Raw genomic sequence first — 21,416 nt, 5'->3', positions numbered from 1 at the left:
CGCGACGTCCAGGGAACAAATTATTCCCCGGCGTGAGTAATCTGGGTGGCAAGTTCTGCCAGCCAGTCTAGTGGAGCTCCGCTTGAATGCCCCAACGGAGTTGTTTAGTCCCTTCGGATACAGACTTCGAAACCCAAATGGAAGCGAAAGCCGGGCATAGGGATGATGCGGCAGCTTCGAAAGCCGACTTCACGAAGGATTCCATGATCCTATCGATGGAATCTTTCAGAGCTGCCCCACCGGACAGCGTGAGGACTGTGTTGGTGGCAAGTCTAGAATCCGGCGGATCCACAGAGGGAGAGATCGTTCTCTATCGCCTCTCATTCCGGTTGGCGATGAGATCCGGAGGAATGAGATATGAGACTCCAAGACGCTTGCCTCTTTGAGAACGTCTGGTCGAATTCTCTCTTTCTCTGGCCAGAAGCTCATCGAATTCAGGATGAGGAGCGAATACCTTGGGAGGTAGTTTAGACCGTCTAAATGAAACCGCCCGATCTGCGGGTTCCGTAGAGGAATCTTTGATGCCACAGGTCTGATTGGTCGCTCCAATGAGGCTTTGAACCATATCCCTCATGTTATGGATTTGGTTCGAATCCGGCCCCAAATTATCCTCCGAAGGCGCATCAGAGAAAGCCTCGCCTCACTCCGGGGGGAAGGACTAGGGAGAAGCCGACCACAGAGAAGGACCGTGGGGCGAGATGGACCAAGAAGAGAACTCAGACCGGCATTCCTGTCTGGATCTTTCGTGGCCTGTTTTGGAAGTCTCGGACGGAGCTTCTTGCGACCCGCTGGCTACCACGGAAGTCTGCAGGGGTAACCGATCGAGCACAGACACAAGGGTCTGGGACACCCGTGTGAGATCCGCTACTAATAGAGACAGAGAGGAGGCCCAGCCCGGGGTGGGGACTTCGCTCTGAGGCAGAGCAGCAGGGGGGGGGGGGTCCTGGGCGGTGAGCATAATGTGGGTTGCTGCAGGCCTGCCTGAGGGAAGCTTGCGGTTATATGACGAACACGCTAAGTGTTTCACTAAGGCACAGGAAGTAGGGAAAAAGTAGGAGGCCGGGAGTGACCCCCTTTAAAATTAGACCGAACGGGCCCCTGAGGAAAATGTCAGAAGGTTAGGGGCAGGGGGGCAGGGGAGAGTGTCAGTCTGCAGTGCAGGGCTACTCACGGCAGACGCGGCGGTTTCCAGAAGGAAGGCTGCATGGCTTGGAAGATGCTCCTCAGGAACGATAGCCCCTAGGAGAACAGGCAGTCACATCTGGGGCACCCTTTTGTGAGAAACTTGCTGCATGCGAGGACGCCGGAAATTCGCGGTCATAAGCTGCAAAGAAAATGTTCCTGGCGCTGAACTGCGGCTGCACGGGGAGAGGTGGGCAGGGATAACCGCCAGGCGCACCAAGATGGCGCCGGTGGGCGGAGCTCACCAATGATTGTTGGGCGGGAGAAAAGCCCGCCCGAGGGAAAGAAAGTGGGAGGAGTTGCGGCATCGGAAGTAAACCCCGGTAGAAGCCTAAATTTGAGGCCGGCAGCCGCCGGGAAGGGCCGCCGCGGTGGGAGAAGCGCGGACGCCGGGAAAAAGCAGCGCGGCCGCCGCGACAAAGGCACAGTGCGGACGGAGGAGAAAGCGGCGTGGCTGCCTGCGAGGCAGTCGCGCCGTGTCAGAAAGGGATAGTGTGGCCGCAGGAGGAAAGCAGCGCGGCTACCTGTAAGGCCGCCGCGCCGGCCAGAAACAGTGCGGCCGCAGGGGGAAGTGGCGAGGCTGCCTGCATGGCTGCCGTGCCGGGCCAGGCCAGAACACAGTGCGGCCGGGGGAAAAAAGCAGCGCGGTCACCTGCAAGGCCACCGCGCCACAGAACAGCACGGCCGCTGAAGTAAGCAGCGCGATACACAATGGAAGGGATGGGAAAACGCCGACCAGGCCAAGGCAGCCTGGAGAAAAAAAATCCCAAGGGACCCCCAAATGACCACCTCGGAACTGAGGAGGAACCTAGAGGCACTTTGAGGGTAGGAATACTCACCTATAACCTCTCACGCCATCCTTACTAACCTCAATCCGAGGAAAATATCGGACGTCCAGGGAGCTGATGGACGTCCTTGTCTCCTCCAACCGACAGGCTCTGGTGGGCGAGTGGGTGGAGGACGGATGCAGGACCGGACTTCTAAGCTAGGATCTTGGTGTGCTAGGATCTTGGTCCTGCTGTGGGATCTATGAGGATACGGGGTGGCAGTACACGCCGTACTCATAGTCCGTATTGTGGGACTACAGGTATGACTGTTCAACCTGTATCCCTCCGGAAAACCTGAAAAGAAAACCGACGCACATTGAGGTAGATAAGGGTCTAATGAAAGACCCGTGTCCACCTCCTACTGACACTCAGCTAAACTGAATATCCTACTTCCTGTCGGTAGGGTGTACACTGCAGAGGAGGAGCTAACTTTTTTATTTGCATAGTGTCAGCCTCCTAGTGGCAGCAGCATACACCCATGGTTCCTGTGTCCCCCAATGAAGGCGATAGAGAAATTGTTTGGTGAATTGGAACGCGCGGGGATAAAATTTTGCCTCACAACATAGCCTATAAAGCTCTCGGGGTCCAGACGTGTGACTGTGCAAAATTTTGTGGCTGTAGCTGCGACAGTGCAGATGCCAGTCCCGGACATACACACATACACACACACATTCAGCTTTATATATTAGATTGCAAAGTCAATTCATTTTTTTTGTGATTATTTCATATTTAGACACTGTTAAAATTATCAAATATTGATACATCCACGAAAAAACCTCCAAAAAAAATTACTTTAAACGGTGCATATTTACCAAATCACATTACTATATAAAAAGGCCCCTTAAGGTCTCATTCTCACTTCAATAAACAGTCAATTATAGCCTTTTCCAAATGTATTTGGAGTGGAATCTTTTGATATATTTATTGACATGTCATTTTCTTTAAATTGTGGCTTCTTAAATTGATTTCAGGTAGAGAAACAGTGCAATGGTACAAAAATGCATTTTTGTTTTGTTTAACTTGTTTGGCATAGGAAAAGCAAAAATCAGAACACATATTATAATTGTTTGAATTATGCATTTTGAGTTGACCAATACAGATTATCTGGAAAATATGAACTACAGTAGGTTTTAATGAGAATCTGCACATGCACAACATATCCCAATGGCATGTGCACAAATACACCAATACAGAATACGGAGGAAGGTGTGGGATCTCATTCTGTAGGCTACGAAAATTCCACCCAGTAATGTGATCCACTTGCTGGAAAAATCTAGGTAGGCCAAATCATTACCACTCAATTGGGGTATAATTACGAGCTCTACTTCACTGTTACAAGAACAGAGAAAACGCAAAAGTAGTAGTTGTCACCATGTTCATACATGTGCCTGAGATCAGGTTGCCATATAAATAGGTTAGAAAATGACAATTATTTGATTATCAAAATAATAAAAACTTTTTTTTTTTTTTTGAAAGGTAAATAAAGTCCATAAGACTCAAAAGCCCTTGCTCTTAATTTAGGGGAACAATATGACATTCTGGTTCCCTGCCTTCTTATTATACAAGAGTCCAGGTTTATATATTTAATGTGCCATGACACCTAGTAATTGTCTTTCTCCTTCACAGCAATCCAGTAACACTGTCTTCAGTTTCCGATGCCTTTCTTCTGTGTCAGGAGGGATCCAAAACAGAGCCATCACCCACAGACTTCAGCCATAAATCAGAAACGCCCAAATGGATTGGTAGCTTGCTGTGGTTGTGTGTCTGGAAAGAGAATAAGAATATTAGATACTCTGCACCCAGGGGCTGCTGCACAGGGAGGGAAAAGACAAAAGCTCTAAGTGCTGCACACTCGGTTATAAAGATTTCATTGTTGCAGGGTACTCGAGTGAACATGCATTATTTATGAACGGCAAGGTATACAGGGATAAGACAAGGTTAAACTGAACAAGAACTTCTACAGGGAGTACTCACTAGATAACTGCTGTTGTAGTTGTCGTACAAGAGCTGCTGTCTGTTGCTGCTGCTGCGTTTGTTGCAGACCTTGTCTTGGAAACTAAAAGAGTAGACCGTGTCAGATATACAGAAAAAATAAAGTACATGTAAAGTCAAAAGAGGGAAAACTATTATTAAAATATTCCTTTGATTAAAAAAAACAGATAAATAAATTTAGTTTTCTGTGTTAGGTGTATTGCCAAGATGAGGTTTTTTAAAAATGTAAAAAGACAAATCTTTACAATAAATACACACATATTGTAAATATATAGAATATATATTAGGGTATTTGTGGGTAATACATTATACATATATGTTTTTTAGTTTGAGAGAGAGAGAGTGTGTGTGTGTGTGTGTGTTCAAAATTTTCTTTTATTCAATTTAAACAATAAATATTTGACCACACTCACGTACGCCTCACAAAAAGTTAGGGATATTTGGCTTTCGGGTTAAATTTCAGGTTCATCCTAAAATGCACTATAACCTTTTCAGATGAACTTAATGTGGGGTCTCTAAGCTTTCGGATACACATGTCCAACTGTTTCAGTACTTTTTATACAACTTGATGTTCTCTAACAAGGAGCTTAATGGCAAAATTCACAACAGGTGTTTTATCCATGAATCACCCAATACATTTCAGGGTTGAATTGGTATTAAACGTGCTCATTATGCGGTTCACATTTTGACATCATGAGACCAAGCCAAGACGACACCTAACAATTAATGAACAGTCCTCCTCCATTGCGAGGCTTCAAGCAGAATGTTCTCAGACAGAAGTGGCCACTGAGCTTAGAGTCATCAGCAGATTGTAACGTAAATACAGAGAGACTGGACAAGTCACAGAAAGGCAGAGAAGTGGACGGCCTTTGGCCACATCCGACAATGCTGACAGCTTCATTGTGAACAAAGCTCTTTGGAACCCAATGATAAATGCCACACCACTCCAGGAACATTTAAGGGAGGCGATAGGTGCCCAAGTGTCACGTCAGACCATTCAAAACTGTTTACATCAGTGTGGTCTGCATACTAGATGACCTGCAAGGATACCTGACCCCACACCACCAGACACAGACGTCATCTACTAATAAAACAAGCCCAAAATGAAAGATAAATATCCAATTCTCTCCAACATGCTCTCAACCACAGTGGGGGGAGCCTACTAAGGAGAAGTGTATCTAAAGAATGCGCATAGGACACTCCCACAATTAGATCCATAGAAAAAACGGAGTACATGTCCATAAATAAATTAGTTTTATTTGATCACAAAATTACAGCAATCAAATATGTACAGATAAGTTTATGCAAAAATAAAAGCTATTACAGACAGAGAGAAACCAGGTAGCACAGACCACAAACCCGGCGTGGATCACAGCCGATGCCATATACAATCATAAAGTGCATAGTGCAGAAATAGACAGGCATAAGACCGGGGGTATACTAAATCTGTATGGGAAGACCACTAAGCCCTGTACACAGGCTCCAAAAATCACTAAGTAGGCAGTCACTCCCACCCCGGGTTCTTACCCATGTGCTGGCATCAAAAAGGATCCACACCGTAGCCCCAACGCGCGTTTCGCGTCGGCTTCGTCAGGGGGCGGAAATGCGCGTTGGGGCTACGGTGTGGATCCTTTTTGATGCCAGCACATGGGTAAGAACCCGGGGTGGGAGTGACTGCCTACTTATTGATTTTTGGAGCCTGTGTACAGGGCTTAGTGGTCTTCCCATACGAATTTAGTATACCCCCGGTCTTATGCCTGTCTATTTCTGCACTATGCACTTTATGATTGTATATGGCATCGGCTGTGATCCACACCGGGTTTGTGGTCTGTGCGAACCGGTTTCTCTCTGTCTGTAATAGTTTTTTTTTTTGCATAAACTAATCTGTACATTATTTGATTGTTGTAATTTTGTGATCAAATAAAACTGTAATTTATTTATGGACATGCACTCCGTTTTTTTCTATGGAACAGACGTCATCTACGCTGGATGAGGGACCAGTGAGCCTCAGTACTGTCCACTTATTAAAGTCGATTCACACTGAGCACAAATGATGGCCGCCAACAATGTTGGAGACATCAAGCACAGCGCTGTGCATTAGCCACTGTTGTTACCAGACGAGCTGGTGGTGGTGTTACAGTGTGCGCCGGTGTGTCTAGTCAATACAGAACTGCAATTCACTTTGTGAATGGTACAGTGACAATCCCCTACTACGGAATAACAATTAAATCTATTCATTGTGCCTCTGCACGAACACCACCATCATGGATGACAATGCTCCAGCCCATTGAGGTCGCATCATTAGGGAACGGCCGCTGGAGACTGTGGAACCTTAAATGGAGTGGTCTGCACTTTCTCCGGACCTGAATCCCATAGAAAACCTATGGGATCAGCTGAATCGCTGTGTAGAGGTTCATACCTCTGTACCCCAGAACCTCAATGACCTGAGGTCCACAGTTCAGGAAGAGTGCTAGGACATGCCTCAGCAGAAAATAACTCCACTTGTGAACAACAAGAGATGTCGTCGCCAGCTTTGGCTGGAGCCACATAAGTTATTGAGACACTGACATTTTTTGTTGAGGTGTACTCACCGCTGTTGTTGGCTTTGGTTTCAGTTAATTGTTTGCCATGAGGATATCACCATTGCATGCTTCTACTTAAATGCCCTACCTTCATAACAAAATATCACTCTAGCGTGAACTTTTTACGTTTTCTAAGAATTTCTCCCTAAAGCCAAATCTAGGGATTTTTGTGTACTCACCGTAAAATCCTTTTCTCCAAGCCACTCATTGGGGAACACAGCACCATGAAGAGCACTTTGGCTCAGAGAGTGGCGAGCTGATTGTGCTTACAAAAAAATCTGACTTCTCTGCCTTACCAAAGTGGCTGCTTGTTCAGAGATAAACTGGACCAAATTATCTCCGATGCTACCGGAGGTAAAAGCAAATTCCTCCCTCAACGAATGCCCACCTGGCCTTTTCGAAATCAACACCAGATTCGTTTCTTGCCATTTCGCGGCACCACAGGCTGGTCCTCCATGACCGCCTCGTCTAGCTCAGACCGACTTCCGCATAGAGACAGGAATTCCCTTGGCATTTATCCTGGAGGCCATGAAATTGACATCTGGCGTCCCCCAGTGATGGTAAATCTGCGAAAAACATCCGGCTGAAGAGACCACTCTCCCAAAGCGAGACCGTGACGGCTGAGAATATCTGCCTCCCAATTCTCTACTCCAGAGATATGAACAGCTGAGATGACTGAGCGGTTTCTTTCTGCCCATCGAAGGATGTGGGCTACTTCGAGCATCGCACTTCTTATTCTGGTTCCCCCGACGGTTGATGTACGCCACTGCCGTGGCGTTGTCTGACTGAATCCGAATGGGACGACCTGCCAGAAGGGAATGAAATCGCAGAAGGGCTCACCTGATTGCTTGGATTTCAAGAATGTGGATAGGGAGCCGCGATTCCAGAGTGGACCAGCGCGCCTGAGCCGTGTGGTATCCGAGCAGACTGGCCTCGGTGGTAACCACGAGCCCACGAACCGGAAGAAAGGATTTCCCCTGATCCAGAGAGGACTTCAACATCCACCACTTGAGGGATTGCCTGAGCTGCTGGGTCAGTCGGAAACGACAGTCCGGAGAAAACAGGTTCCTGTCCGAGGCTGTCAGTAACGCCTGTTGTAGAGGGCGGAGGTGCAGTTGTGCAAATTTAACTGCTTCATCGCTGCCGCCATCTCGCCCAGTACTTGCATGCCGAACCGTAAGGAGTGAGGCCGGGCAAGAGAAAGGCTCCGGACTCCCTGTGCCAATTCTGAAACCTTTTCCTGAGGAAGAATGACCAACCCTCGTAAAGTGTCCAGGATCATCCCAAAAAAAAAAAAATTTGCTGAGCCGCTATCGGGGAGGACTTGCTCAGGTTCACCAGCCAACTCAAGCGAGAAAGGGTGTCCACAATGAAGCTCCCACACTCTGCACAAGCATGAAAAGACGATCCTTTGATGAGCAGGTCGTCTAAGTAAGGAAGGACCACCATGCCTCGAGAGTGTAGAATGGACATAACGGCCGCCATGACCTTGGTGAACACTCTGGAAGCGGTGGCGAGTCCGAAGGGCAAGGCAGTGAACTGAAAATGCTCGTCGCTGACTGCGAAGCGCAGGAATCTTTGGTGGGTAGGAAAGATTGGAATATGCAGATAAGTGTCTTGAGGGCGATGGACTCGAGAAATTCTCCTTTCTCCATCGAGGTGATCACTGAACAGAGAGACTCTATTCTGAAGTGACAAACCTTCATGAGTCTGTTCAAAAGTTTCAGATCTAGAATAGGACGCATAGTCCCGTCCTTTTTTGGAACTACGAACAGGTTTGAGTAAAACCCTTTGAACCTTTCGTTGTGTTGGACCGGGACAATAACTCCGCCTGTGAGGAGTGCGCCTATACCTCAGTGGAATAGAGATGCTCACGCCTCTGACTTGGGCGGGCGAGACAGGAAAAACGTACCGGTGGAGGAGACACAAATTCTATTTTGTATCCAGAGGACGCAAGATCTCTGACCCACTGGTCGTGAACGAAAGAAAGCCAGGTTTGATGGAACAAAAGTAGACGACAGCCTATTCTGTGTCCACCGGATACCGTGAGGAGTCATTGTGCAGATAAATTGCGAGGTCTAGTTCCTTTGGATCCAGATCGTGCAGGCCTGCCTTTCCAGGAATGTGTGGGCTTGTATGATGGCTAGGAATTCCTGTCTCTATACGGAGGTCGGGCTGAGCTAGAGAAGGCGGTAGTGGAGGATCAGGCTGTGGTGCTGAGAAATGGCCGGAAATGAATCTGGTGTTGGTTTCGAAAAGGCCAGGTGGGCCTTCGTTGAGGGAGGAATTTGCTTTTACCTCCGGCAGCATCGGAGATAATTTGGTCCAGTTTATCTCCGAACAAGCAGCCACTTTGGTAAGGCAGAAAAGTAAGATTTTTTAGAAGCAGAATCTGCTCGCCACTCTCTGAGCCAAACTGCTCTCCATGGTCCTGTGTCCCCAATGAGGAGAAGGAGAAATTATTAACTTTTTGTGCGGAATGCATATTAAAAGTCCATATGAAAAAGTATACACACACATTTTTAGTATGCATTACTAGGTGTCTACTGGAACATGCAAAGGTGAAAGTTAACAATTTTACCATAGGTTGCTGTGGTGCCAGTGTCTGCATGCCAAGTCCCGGTGGCTGTCCTTGTGCCTGGGCCTGTGGTACTGCTGCTACCTGCTGAGGTGGTGGCTGTGGTTGAGGTGGAGCTTGGGGCTGAGGTGGTACCTGAGCCTGTTGTTGCTGCTGTTGTTGCTGCTGCTGCTGCTAATAAAGTTAGGACCTGTTACAAGCCTGAATTTGCCAATATTTCAACTGCTTACCAATATGTTTTATGCAATTACCCGTAACATTTGTTGCTGCCTTAGATACTGCTGTTGCTGTTGGTCTGGTAACATCTGAGTGGGCCTTATTGCACCTTGAACATTCTGTGCCGTCATATGACCCATTCCAGCCATCATGCCAGCCTGTTGCATTTGTTGGTGAGGAAATCTGTTGGAAAATGGTACAAAATAATTGCAAAAACAATACAAAAGAACAACACTATTCTACACACATTTATAATTAAGTTTATGTACCTTTGTCCTGTTTGGGGATTATGACTGTAACCAGATGCCTGCTGATGAACATAACCACTAGGCCTCTGGGGTATCTGTCGCACAGAGTCAAGGAGCGTTCCACCAGATGGTGGGAGAGTACCAGGATAGGCCTGTGTGTTGTATCCAGATGGCACTAAACCACTGGTCTGCGACGGAGGAGGATGCTGTTGCATGGGTACATGGGAAGTATATGATGTATAACCCTAGAAAAAAACAAAAAAAAATACATTTATTTTTATACTTTTTTTTGTACCCAAAGAGTAATTAAATGTGATCAAGCCATTTTTTTTTTTATTTCTCTGGGAAGAAATAAAAAATAGCTACTCTTTTTAAATGTGGGTCCGCTGCAGTTTCCATTGCGTTTACAGTAACATGTAAACCCTATGGAAACCGCAAACCGCTGTGCACATGCTGCGGGAAAAAACGCACGGGAACGCAGCGGTTTACAACCCGCAGCATGTCACTTCTTTGTGCAGAATCGCGGCGGTTCTGCACCCATAGGAATGCATTGATCCGCTTACTTCCCGCATGGGGCTGTGCCCACCATGCGGGAAGTAAGCGGATAATATGCGGGTGCTACCCAGGGTGGAGGAGAGGAGACTCTCCTCCAGGCCCCAGGAACCATACTTGTGGTAAAAAAAAAAAATTAAAATTAAAAATAATGCTATACTCCCCTCCCAGCGCTGCACGCGGCCGTCCGGTCTCAGGTTTGCTATGCGAGCAGGACCTGCAATGACGTCGCAGTCACATGACCGTGACGTCACGAAGGTCCTTCTCGCATAGCATCTCTGGAACCGGACCGCCGCCTGCAGCGCCGAGGAGATCGGGACGTCAGAGGGTGAGTATATCATTATTTTTATTATTTTTAACATTACTATTGATGCTGCATATGCAGCATCAATAGTAAAACCAGTGCAGGATAAACCCGCAGCGGGACCCGCAACACAAACCGCGATAAATCTGCAGGTGCAGGGATAACCGCAGCGGGTTTGCCCTGCAGATTTATCAAATCCGCTGCGGGAAAAACCGCGGGAGAACCCGCAGCCCCCTTCCTAAGTGTGAACATAGCCTAATGGTGATACATAAACAAAAAAAGGAGATTTTTGTGTACTCACCGTAAAATCCGAGCCAATCATTGGGGGACACAGGACCATGCCATGTGTGTTATGCTGCTGCCTCTAGGAGGACACTAATTAAACACAGAAAGAATAGCTCCTCCCCTGCAGTATACACCCTTCTGCTAGCTCTCAGTGAACCAGTTCGGTAACAAAGCAGTAGGAGCTTAATATTTAACAAGGATGAACTATGCTAAAACCAAGATAACTCAAAAAAAACAAAGCCAATAGGCTAACAGGGTGGGTGCTGTGTCCCCCAATGATTGGCTCGGAGAAAAGGATTTTACGGCGAGTACACAAAAATCTCCTTTTCTCCTACGCCTCATTGGGGGACACAGGACCATGAGACGTCCTAAAGCAGTCCCTTGGTGGGAAACAATTAACTGCAATTGCTGCTTGTACCCACAAGTTACAGATGCGGCACAGCCGCCTGCAAAATTCGTCTGTCAACGGTCGCATCTGCCGAGGCCTGAGAGTGAATATGGTAATGTTTTGTAAAGGTATGCAGGCTGGACCAAGTCGCAGCCTTACAAACTTGTGCTGCCGAAGCTTGGTGCCGGATGGCCCAAGACGCATCCGAGTGGAGTGAGCCTTAATCCCTGCTGGGACAGGAAGACCTCTGACTCGGTAGGACTCTTGAATAGCCGAACGAATCCATTTGGCTATTGTCGCCTTGGAAGCGGGAAACCCTTTCCTCGGTCCTTCCGGGAGCACAAATAGGGCATCTGACCTGTGGAAAGACGCTGTCCGCGAGATATATCTCCTAAGAGCTCTCACTAAATCCAGTGTGTGAAGGGCCTTCTCGATGCGATGGACTGGTGCCGGACAGAGTGACGGAAAGACAATCTCCTCATTGAGATGAAAAGAGGATACAACTTTCGGTAATAAAGAGGGGGATGTCCTTAAAACCACCTTATCCTGAAGAAAATTCAGGAACGGAACTTGAGAGGACAGAGCCGCCAGCTCGGAGATTCGACTAATAGAGGTGACCGCAACCAGAAAAGCCACTTTCCATGAAAGAAGAGACAGGGAAACCTCCTGTGGAGGTTCAAAAGGAGCCTGTTGCAAAACTCCGAGGACCAGATTAAGATCCCATGGTTCCAACGGCATCCTATAGGGGGGCGCCCGATGGGAGACTCCGTGAATAAACATCTTGACCTGTAATCTGTTGGCAATCCTGCGTTGGAAGAGAACAGACAGGGCTGAGATCTGCCCCTTGAGAGAACTAAGGGCGATACCCAAGTCCAAACCCGTTTGTAAGAACTCGAGAATGGAAGGGATGGAAAAATGTAGAGGAGAACGTCCTCGGTCGATACACCAAGAAAAGAAAATCTTCCAAGTGCGATGATAGATACGCATAGACGTAGGCTTTCTAGCGCTGATCATGGTAGCTATGACTTTTGGAGAGAAACCTGCCTGTGTTAGTACCCAGGACTCAACGGCCATGCCGTCTAACACAGGGCCTCTGAGTTCTGGTGATAAAAAGGGCCTTGAGATAGCATATCTGCGCGAATTGGTAATCGCCAGGGAACGTCGGCAACTAGTTGAACTAGTTCCGCGTACCACGCCCGGCGCAGCCAATCTGGCGCAATCAGGATTACCGGTACCCTCTCTGCTCTGATTTTCTTCATGACTCTCAGCAGGAGAGGAAGCGGGGGAAATATGTACGGAAGCTGAAAATGATGTCACGGGAGTACAAGAGAGTCTGCCCCGATGGCTGCTGGATTGTGGGACCGAGCCATGAAGTTGGGAACCTTGGAGTTCAGCCGTGAGGCCATCAGATCCACGACCGGGGTTCCCCAGCGACAGCAGATCTGGTTAAAGATCTCCGGATGGAGAGACCACTCCCCGGAGTCGAGGCATTGCCGACTGAGGAAGTCTGCCTCCCAATTGTCCACTCCCGGGAAGTGAACCGCAGAGATCATTGAACGGCTTTCCTCGGCCCATCTCTGTCATGGCCACCCTGCTGCGGGTTCCTCCTTGGCGGTTGATGTATGCTACTGCAGTGGCGTTGTTGGACTGAATCCTGATTGGGCGACCTGCTAGGAAGGGATGGAACTGGAGAAGTGCCAGCCTGATCCCCCGGATTTCCAAGATGTTGATTGGAAGGCGTGATTCCTGGGGGGGACCAGTGGCCCTGAGCAGTGTGATGAAGGAACACCGCTCCCTAGGCTAGAAGACTGGCGTCTGTCATCACAGAGAGTGGAGTGTAGTGGAGGAAAAGACTTCCCTTGATTCAGGGAGGATTTCAATGTCCACCACCTGAGAGACTGTCTGACTCGCTGGGGAAGGAGGAACAGACGGTCTAGGGAGAACGGGTTCCTGTCCCAAACAGCCAGAAGGGCATGCTGTAGGGGACGGAGGTGTAGTTGGGCAAATGGACCCGCCTCCATAGCTGCTACCATACTGCCGAGGACTCTCATACTGAAGCGCAGAGAGTGAGAGCGAGGCTGAGAGTTTCTGAGCTTCTCGCTGTAAGACAGATCTTTTCCAGGGGGAGAAGAACCAACCCCCGGGACGAGTCGAGTATCATTCCTACAAAGGAACTTTGCTGAGCCAGTACTGGTGAAGATTTTTTGAAGTTTATCTTCCAACCCAGGCGAGAAAAGGTATCTATTGTGATGGCCACGGCTTCCTTGCAGGAGCGGAAAGAGGGGCCTTTGATGAGGATATCGTAAGTACGGAAGCGCCACCACACCTCGGGTATGGAGTATGGCCACGGTAGCCGCCATGACCTTGGTGAATACCCTGGGGGCGGTGGTGAGGCCGAAGGGCAGAGCAACGAATTGGAAGTGATCTTCCTGAACTGCGAAGCGAAGAAACCTTTGGTGAGAAGGTAAAATAGGAATGTGAAGGTATGCGTCCTGGATGTCTATAGACGCCAGGAACTCGCCTTTTTCCATGGAGGCGATTGCAGAACAAAGTGATTCCATCCGGAACCGTCGCACCCTGACGAATTTGTTCAGCAGTTTTAGGTCCAGTATGGGCCGTACTGTACCGTCCTTCTTTGGAACAATGAAGAGGTTTGAATAAAAACCTTGAAACCTTTCGTTTTGAGGGACCGGAACATTAACTCCGTCTTTTCTCAGAGAGCTTATAGCTTTGAAGAACTCTGATGCTTTTGCCCTGGCAGGAGAAGACAGGAAAAAACGGTTTGGAGGACGAGATAAGAGATCTATCTTGTATCCGGAAGACACTAGATCGCGGACCCACTCGTCGTGAACGACTGAGAGCCACGCGGCACTGAAGGAAAGCAGGCGGCCGCCTACCTTGAGGGTGTCCCCCGGATACCGCAGTCTGGAGCTTACCCAGGTCCTGTGTCTTGAGTCCCCAGGGCAGGTCCTCAGTGTAGGCAGAGAAAAAAACGCTAGTCCTGAGGGCTGTGGTAGGAAACGCTGGAGTAGTGCTGCAGCATCAGGGCTGTGGGTGTCCCAAGACGGCCGCCGAGACCAGGAAGTGAGAGCTCATCACAGGGAACGAGAAGAATTTTTTATTTTTTTTTACTTCTCTGGGGTTGCGGCCTGCAGCGGCCCGCGATCGCTATTGGCACCAAAATTAGCTGCACTCCTTCATGGGGTTGCCGCACTACGGACCACCCACGGACACAGGCTTAAGGTGCGGACCTCCCATACCCCGGGGACCAGGACCCCCCAGCGCCTCGGCCCCCGCAGTGTACTCACGGTAGATGCGGTGGGCCGGTGCTCAATCCACCGTCACCATAGTCAGGGAGGGGGTGAAGAGCTTCTGCCGCCATGCGTGATCCGCTATATCAGTGGTGATGCAGAGGGGGGCTGCATGGACGCCATATATATCATGTCCGTCTATGCACCTTGCTCCAGGAGAGGTAGATGGAGGGCTACTCCATGTGGTCGCCTGCTATGGAGGGGGGAGATCGGAACGTGAAGGAACCATCGCCCATAAGGTGAGCTTAGGGCTGGCATCCAACGTTGCAGGAAAGGATACGGGAGGGACGCTCCACGTACTTGCCTGTTTATGGTTCAGGGGAGAACGGAACCTAGAAAGGATCCGTCGCCCCCATTCGCTCCGTTAAAGAAAAATAGAACAAGTAAAAAGCCAAAATAAAAATGGTGGGGTCTGAGAGCAGACCCAAGTGCCTCCTACAGACACTAAGCAAGAACTGGTTCACTGAGAGCCAGCAGGAGGGTGTATACCAGGGGTGTCAAACTGCATTCCTCGAGGGCCTCAAACCATGCGTGTTTTCAAGATTTCCTTAGCATTGCACAAGGTGCTGGAATCATTCTCTGCAGGTGATTAAATTATCACCTGTGCAATGCAAGGAAATCCTGAAAACATGACCTGTTTGCAGCCCTCGAGGAATGCAGTTTGACACCCCTGGTGTATACTGCAGGGGAGGAGCTATTCTTTCTGTGTTTACTTAGTGTCCTCCTAGTGGCAGCAGCATAACACCCATGGTCCTGTGTCCCCCAATGAGGCATAGGAGAAATATATCTGGGGGTAACAGAGATTTTTAAAGACACTTATTACATTCCTATGGACAATGACTTTTAAAACAAGCCATGTCTTCAATCTAAATATTTTGAACTCAACAGTTTAAGACTTAAAGGTCTTGTAATATAAAGAATGAAAAGGATTGTTCCTGGGCAGCCACTCAGTGTGAAGGTCATTAACAAGCATTTTGGAGTCAGAATAGCACACTATTAACCAAGCATACCTGGGAGGGTTGCATAGTTCCATATGGAGGTGTAGGTGTCATCTGTCGAACCGGTTGAGTCATCATACCCTGATTCTGCTGAGGTATAGAATACAAAGTAATGGATACAAGAGAGATCAGTTAATGTTTATGTTTTGTTTATTAAGACATTTAAACTGGTTTTAAAACAACCTAAAAATCACTCACCAGTTTGGCCTGAAGATGTTGTCTTAGCAATTGACCCTGGGGGATAGGAGGTGGCGGTCTGTACATGATAGGCTTGTAATCCATCATCCCTACTACTGGAGGAACACCACCTCCATAGGGCGGTCTGGCCTGAACTACCTTTACCATATTCATGCGAGGGGGTCGGTATGTGTCCAGACGTGGCCCACCTGTATTAGGATGGAAGAACAGTGGAGACTAATTAACAAAACCAGATGGAAAGGTGGGCAACTATCACGGTGTTTGGATACGGTGTGGTATAGAAGATGGATAATTGAATTTACTATAGGGGCACTATCATATTCTGCAGCGCTTTACAGACATTACTGGCACGGTCCCCACTGGGGCTCACAATCTAGATTCTTTACCAGTATGTCTATGGAGTGTGGGAGGAAACCGGAGTAGCCCGGAGGACACCCACGCAAACATGGGGAGAACACACAAACTCCTAGCAGACATTGTCCTTGATGAGATCGAATATGCTGCTTCATAGTATAATGCACAAGTTCCCCAATTAACTGCACATTAATGATTAAAACTCACCAGGAGGTAAGGGCTGATTCTGCGCATACATGCTTTGCGCTCCATAAGGCAAACGAGACATGGATCCCGCTCCTTGCGAGTGTAGAAGGTCAGTGGGAACTCCTATTTGATAAGGCATTGACCGTCCTCCACCAAGCCCATAATCCTAGATAAACCACACAAAATAATTAATGTTATTCTGCAAACATTTCAAGTGCATTTCAGAACTGACTCTAAGAAAATATGGACTATATTATGGCATGTTTTTGTGATGTACAATTTGTATACCTCTCCTTTGTTTGCTGGTTGACGGCTCTTCTTATTTTTCTTGCTTTGTTTTTTTCTCTCATCAGTTGGACCTGCACAGCCTCCTCCACTCTTGTCCACCTTGAGGGGCTCACTCAGCTTCTTATCTGGCTCACTACTTGTTGGAGTTGGTGGCTCCTCATCTTCAGGGGGAAGAGACAATGGCTCCAAGTAGTAATTGCGTGGCTTAGGCTTTAGATGCGTATGATACAAAAGCAATCTCTGTTGTTCTTCCAATCGAGAGACACGTCTGTCTACGCGCACTGTACCAAACCATCCCCAGGAAAGAGGAGCAGATTGTTTCAGACCTTCAAAAAGGTCCCAAGGGGAAATTTTCTGCTTGGTGGAAACTTGAAGTCCCTATTAATGGAGTTCACAAATTACACCAAAATAAGAATTTTCAAGAGGGTCTTGGGACAATCTCACATTTTTACAGTTCTGGTCAGCTTTACACATGAAAGGTTTAAAATGGTACAGAAACTTGCAAAGACTCAAAGGTTGCAAAGTACAAACTCTTCCCATGGGTCAAGTAACGTCTGCTATGTCTTTATATAGCTGTACAACCATTAGTAGCTATGAAACTAACATTTGCATTTCCAGAAAATTTTCAAGTCCTTTGCCAATTATCATAATATAGAATTTTTCAGGTTGTAAAAATTATGTTTAGCCCCAAATACATGCCTTTAAGAGAGAAAAAAAATTGTCCTCATAGCTGGGCAACCAATTAATTGTGACTGTGGTCATTTTGTGTCCAGCAAGCTGCAGCAACAACTTGTAGATCAGAACACGGCACGGTCACTTACATTAAGCTGCACTGTATCAGTGGCATCATGCAATTTTAGGCTGGCCACGTGTTTCCAAATTTGCCGTATAATCCCAGCCCAAGGCTCTGTTTACAATATCTATTAACTATCCAACATTTTCCATTAAAAAATAATTTGAAAATCATAATCATCATCATTAGGCTCTTTGATTCTCCCATTTTATTAACCAAGAAAAATTCAACCTTAAAACAAAAGAACGGTGTTTGTATATGAAAATAACCTTACAGCGCTAAGCATAGCGCCATTATAGTCAACTGTCTACTGGTCACCTAAGTGATGAATAATTAGACTTACCCGTCATTGAATACTTGTTAATTAGAATTATGTTGTCTAAACTTTAGTTTTGCTGCTAAGACTTGAATTGGGGTGTACTCATTTTTGCAACAGTCTTGAATGAATTGGTTAGGAAAAGGAGATTTTTGTGTACTCACTGTAAAATCTCTTTGCCTCTAATTGGGGGACACAGGACCATGGGTGTTATGCTGCTGTCCACTAGGAGGCGACACTATGCATTATCTGAAAAAGACCAACCGTGGCTCCTCCTCTGCAGTATACACCCCTGGACGGCGTCAGCCTTCTCCAGTTTAGTGCAAAAGCATTAGGAGGAACGTAACATGAATAACATAACCATGCCTATAAGAAGGCAACTATGCACAAGCTCAAGAAAACAATATGAGAACTCAACAGTAACAACGGCCTGGAAAGGGCAACAGGGTGGGAGCTGTGTCCCCCTATTAGAGGCTGAGAGAAAGAAATTTTACGGTGAGTATACAAAAATCTCCTTTATTCTGTCGCCTCATTGGGGGACACAGGACCATGGGACATCCCAAAGCAGTCCCTGGGTGGGAAGAAATCGACGAATATTGTGCAGACAGGCCCCTACACTTGGTGCACCGACACCTGCAGAAAACATCTACCCAGGCTCGCGTCCGCTGAGGACTGGGTATAAACCCTGTAGTGTTTAGTAAACGTGTGTAGGCTAGTCCAAGTGGCCGCCTTACACACTTGTTGTGCCGAAGCCTGGTGCCGAATGGCCCAGGAGGCCCCTACTGCCCGTGTAGAGTGTGCCGTAATACCAGCTGGAAGATGAGAATTCTTAAGGCGGTAGGCCTCTTGTATGGTGGATTTGATCCACCTGGCAAGGGTAGCTTTGGAAGCTGGCAGACCCTTGTGGCCGCCTTCCGGAAGATGGAAAAGAAAATCAGACCTCCAGAAGGGCGCAGTCCTAGACACATATATACGCAATGCCCTGACAAAGTCAAGCGTATGCAGAGCCTTCTCCACTCTATCAACCTGGGACTGGACAAAGGGATGGCAGTGAAATTTCCTCATTGAGGCGGAAGTGGGACACAACCTTCGGAAGGAAGGATGAGACCGTACGGAGAACTACCTTGTCCTGGTGAAAGGCCAGGAAGGGCCGTCTGCAGGAGAGTGCTGTCAGTTCAAACACCCTGCGTAGCGAGGTGATTGCCACCAGGAAAACCACCTTCTGGGACAGAAGGCGGAGCGGGACCTCCTTAAGGGGTTCGAAGGGTGGTTCCTGCAATGCTGTCAGGACCAGGTTGAGGTCCCACGTTTCTTGTGGTCGTCTGTAGGGGGGAACAATTGTGAAACCCCCTGAAGAAAAGTCCTTACTTGCAGCTTGGTAGCAATGCACCTTTGAAAAAGCACTGAGAGGGCTGACACCTGGCTCTTAAGCGAGCCCAGGAACAGCCTGGCCTCCAGACCCGATTGGAGAAAACCAAGTACTTTGGGTAGGGAATAAGGGAGTGGGGTCTGGCCATGAGATTCGCACCAGATAAAGAAAGCTTTCCAGGTACGGTAATAAATCTTGGCAGAGGCTGGCTTCCGTGACCTGATCATGGTTCCAATGACGTCCGGCGAGAGCCCTGCCTGGGTTAGAACGCAGGTCTCAAGAGCCACGCCGTCAAATTGAGAGCCCCTGAGTTCTGGTGGTAGAACGGGCCTTGTGATAGAAGATCGGGGCAGTCGGGGAGACGCTAGGGTGCGTCTATTGTAAGTTGTACGATGTCGGCGTACCATGTACATCTGGGCCAGTCCGGTGCGATTAGGATGGTTGGAACTCCCTCTTGCTTGATCTTCCTCACCACCCTGGATATCAGGGGGAGAGGTGGAAAAATGTACAGAAGCTGGAACTGGGTCCAGTCCTGAACCAGAGCATCTGCTTCGAGCAACTGCGGATCTTATGTTCTGGCCATGAAGTTGGAGACCTTGGCATTGAAGTGGGATGCCATTAGGACCACATCCGGGGTCCCCCAGCGATGGCAGATCTGGCGAAAAATTTCTATTCTAAAAGTCTATTCCTTGTCGGCTGAGGAAGTCTGCTTCCCAGTTGTCCACACCTGGAATGTGGACCGCCAAGAGAACCGACCCAGTGTCCTCTGCCCAGTGGAGGATATGTGACACTTCTCGCATCGCCTGGGTACTGTGGGTCCCCCTTGGTGATTCACATATGCCACAGCCGTGGCATTGTCCGACTGTATTCTGATGTGAGAGGCTGCCAGTAAGTGATGAAAGGCCCTCAATGCCAGGACGATGGCACGAATTTCCAGGATGTTGATGGGCATGGTCGCTTCCACTGGGGACCACTTGCCCTGTGCCCTGTGGTGTAGGTGCACTGCGCCCCAACCCATCAGGCTCGCATCGGTGGTCAGAACCTTCCATTGACCTGTGAGAAAAGGAATTCCCCTTTGCTAGCAAGGTTGGCTTGAGCCACCAGTGCAGGGACCTCTTGGTTGACGACGTTAGCCGGAACTCCCTGTCGAGAGAGAAAGGGTTCTTGTCCCAGGACTTGAGGATGGCTAGTTGGAGAGGCCGGAGGTGAAACTGGGCAAATGGGATGGCTTCTATTGCTGCCCCCATCCTGCCGAGGACTCTCATGGCAAATCGGAGAGATCGAGGGTGTTTGCGGAGGAGGGTGCGAACTCCTAGGTGGAGAGCCAGTGCCTTGTCCTTGGGAAGAAGCACTAGACCCCTGGAGGTGTTGAATAGCATTCCCAGGAAGGTCAGAGACTGACTCGTGGTTGGTGATGGCTTTTGTAAGATGACTAACCAGCCCATGCGACTCAGAGTGATGATTGTGATTGAGACGCTGAGCTTGCAGTCCTTGAAGGTGGGAGCCTTGATGAGCAGATCTTCCAAGTATGGAACGACTACTATGCTCCTGGAGTGCAGGACGTCCATGGTGGCTGCCATGACTTTGGTAAACACTCTGGGAGCCGTGGCGAGTCCGAACGGAGAGCCACGAACTGGTAGTGGTCCTGGTCGATTGCGAACCTGAGAAATCTCTGATGGGCAGGTGCAATCGGTATATGCAGGTATGCGTCTTGTATGTCTATGGAGGCGAGATATTCTCCCTTCTTCATGGATGCAATGATGGACCGAAGGGACTCCATGCGGAAGTGACGGACCCGTACATATTTGTTGAGCTGTTTGAGGTCCAGTATGGGCCGCACGCTGCCTCCTTTCTTGGGGACTACGAATAGATTGGAGTAGAACCCTCGGAAGCGCTCGGTCGTGGGGACCAATACTATGACTCCTGCTTGAAAAAGCGAGACCGCTTGTCGGAAGGCACGAGCCTTGGCTGGTAGTTTTGGGGGGACAGAGAGGAAGAATCGGTCCGGTGGGTTGGAGGTGAACGCTATCTTGTATCCGGAAGACACTAGTTCCCTGACCCACCTGTCTTCTGTAATAGGCAGCCAGACTTGATGAAAGAGCAAAAGTCAGCCGCCTACGGGTGTGGTGTCTTCCGGAGTCCGTGAGTCATGATGAGGAGAAAGTCAGATTTTCCTCCTCTAGGCTTAGACGGGGCTGCTTTCGACTGCCAGGTCTTGTCCGACCTTTGCGTCGACCGTGAGTTGTCCCTGCGTGGGGAACGGTTACGATTTTGTGCTGGACGCGAAATTGACCAGCCCGAAAGATTCCGAAAGGATCGGAATCGAGTTTGGTTACGCTTCTTGTAAGTGCGTTTAGGTTTCAGTTGGGGAAGAGAGGTACTCTTACCCTCAGTGGCGTTGGATATCATCGTGTCCAACTGTTCACCAAAAAGTCGCCCACTGAGGGAC

The 21,416-nt window shown here is 48.5% G+C and overlaps 1 protein-coding gene across 3 annotated transcripts in view; it reads right to left on the bottom strand.

Annotated features, from left to right (window-relative positions):
• Window positions 1–2,884: 2,884 nt before the first annotated feature.
• Window positions 2,885–21,416, bottom strand: part of MED12 (mediator complex subunit 12) — a 114,067-nt gene continuing 95,535 nt past the window's right edge. Inside the window, exons 36-44 of one of the 3 annotated variants that reach the window (XM_069747282.1) lie at window positions 16,490–16,867; window positions 16,223–16,367; window positions 15,662–15,849; window positions 15,476–15,553; window positions 9,647–9,870; window positions 9,413–9,560; window positions 9,165–9,335; window positions 3,984–4,065; window positions 2,885–3,773 (exon numbers count right to left, since the gene is read on the bottom strand). In XM_069747282.1, the coding sequence (XP_069603383.1) occupies window positions 3,730–3,773; window positions 3,984–4,065; window positions 9,165–9,335; window positions 9,413–9,560; window positions 9,647–9,870; window positions 15,476–15,553; window positions 15,662–15,849; window positions 16,223–16,367; window positions 16,490–16,867 (1,458 nt within the window). In that variant the 3' untranslated portion in view covers window positions 2,885–3,729. The remainder of the gene's footprint in view (window positions 3,774–3,983; window positions 4,066–9,164; window positions 9,336–9,412; window positions 9,561–9,646; window positions 9,871–15,475; window positions 15,554–15,661; window positions 15,850–16,222; window positions 16,368–16,489; window positions 16,868–21,416) is intronic. The other 2 variants (XM_069747283.1, XM_069747284.1) reach the window with 2 other exon arrangements.

Source organism: Ranitomeya imitator, chromosome 2, assembly GCF_032444005.1.
Source record: "Ranitomeya imitator isolate aRanImi1 chromosome 2, aRanImi1.pri, whole genome shotgun sequence".
NCBI classification, from domain to species: domain Eukaryota; kingdom Metazoa; phylum Chordata; class Amphibia; order Anura; family Dendrobatidae; genus Ranitomeya; species Ranitomeya imitator.
This window is presented reverse-complemented; position numbering and strand designations above follow the sequence as displayed.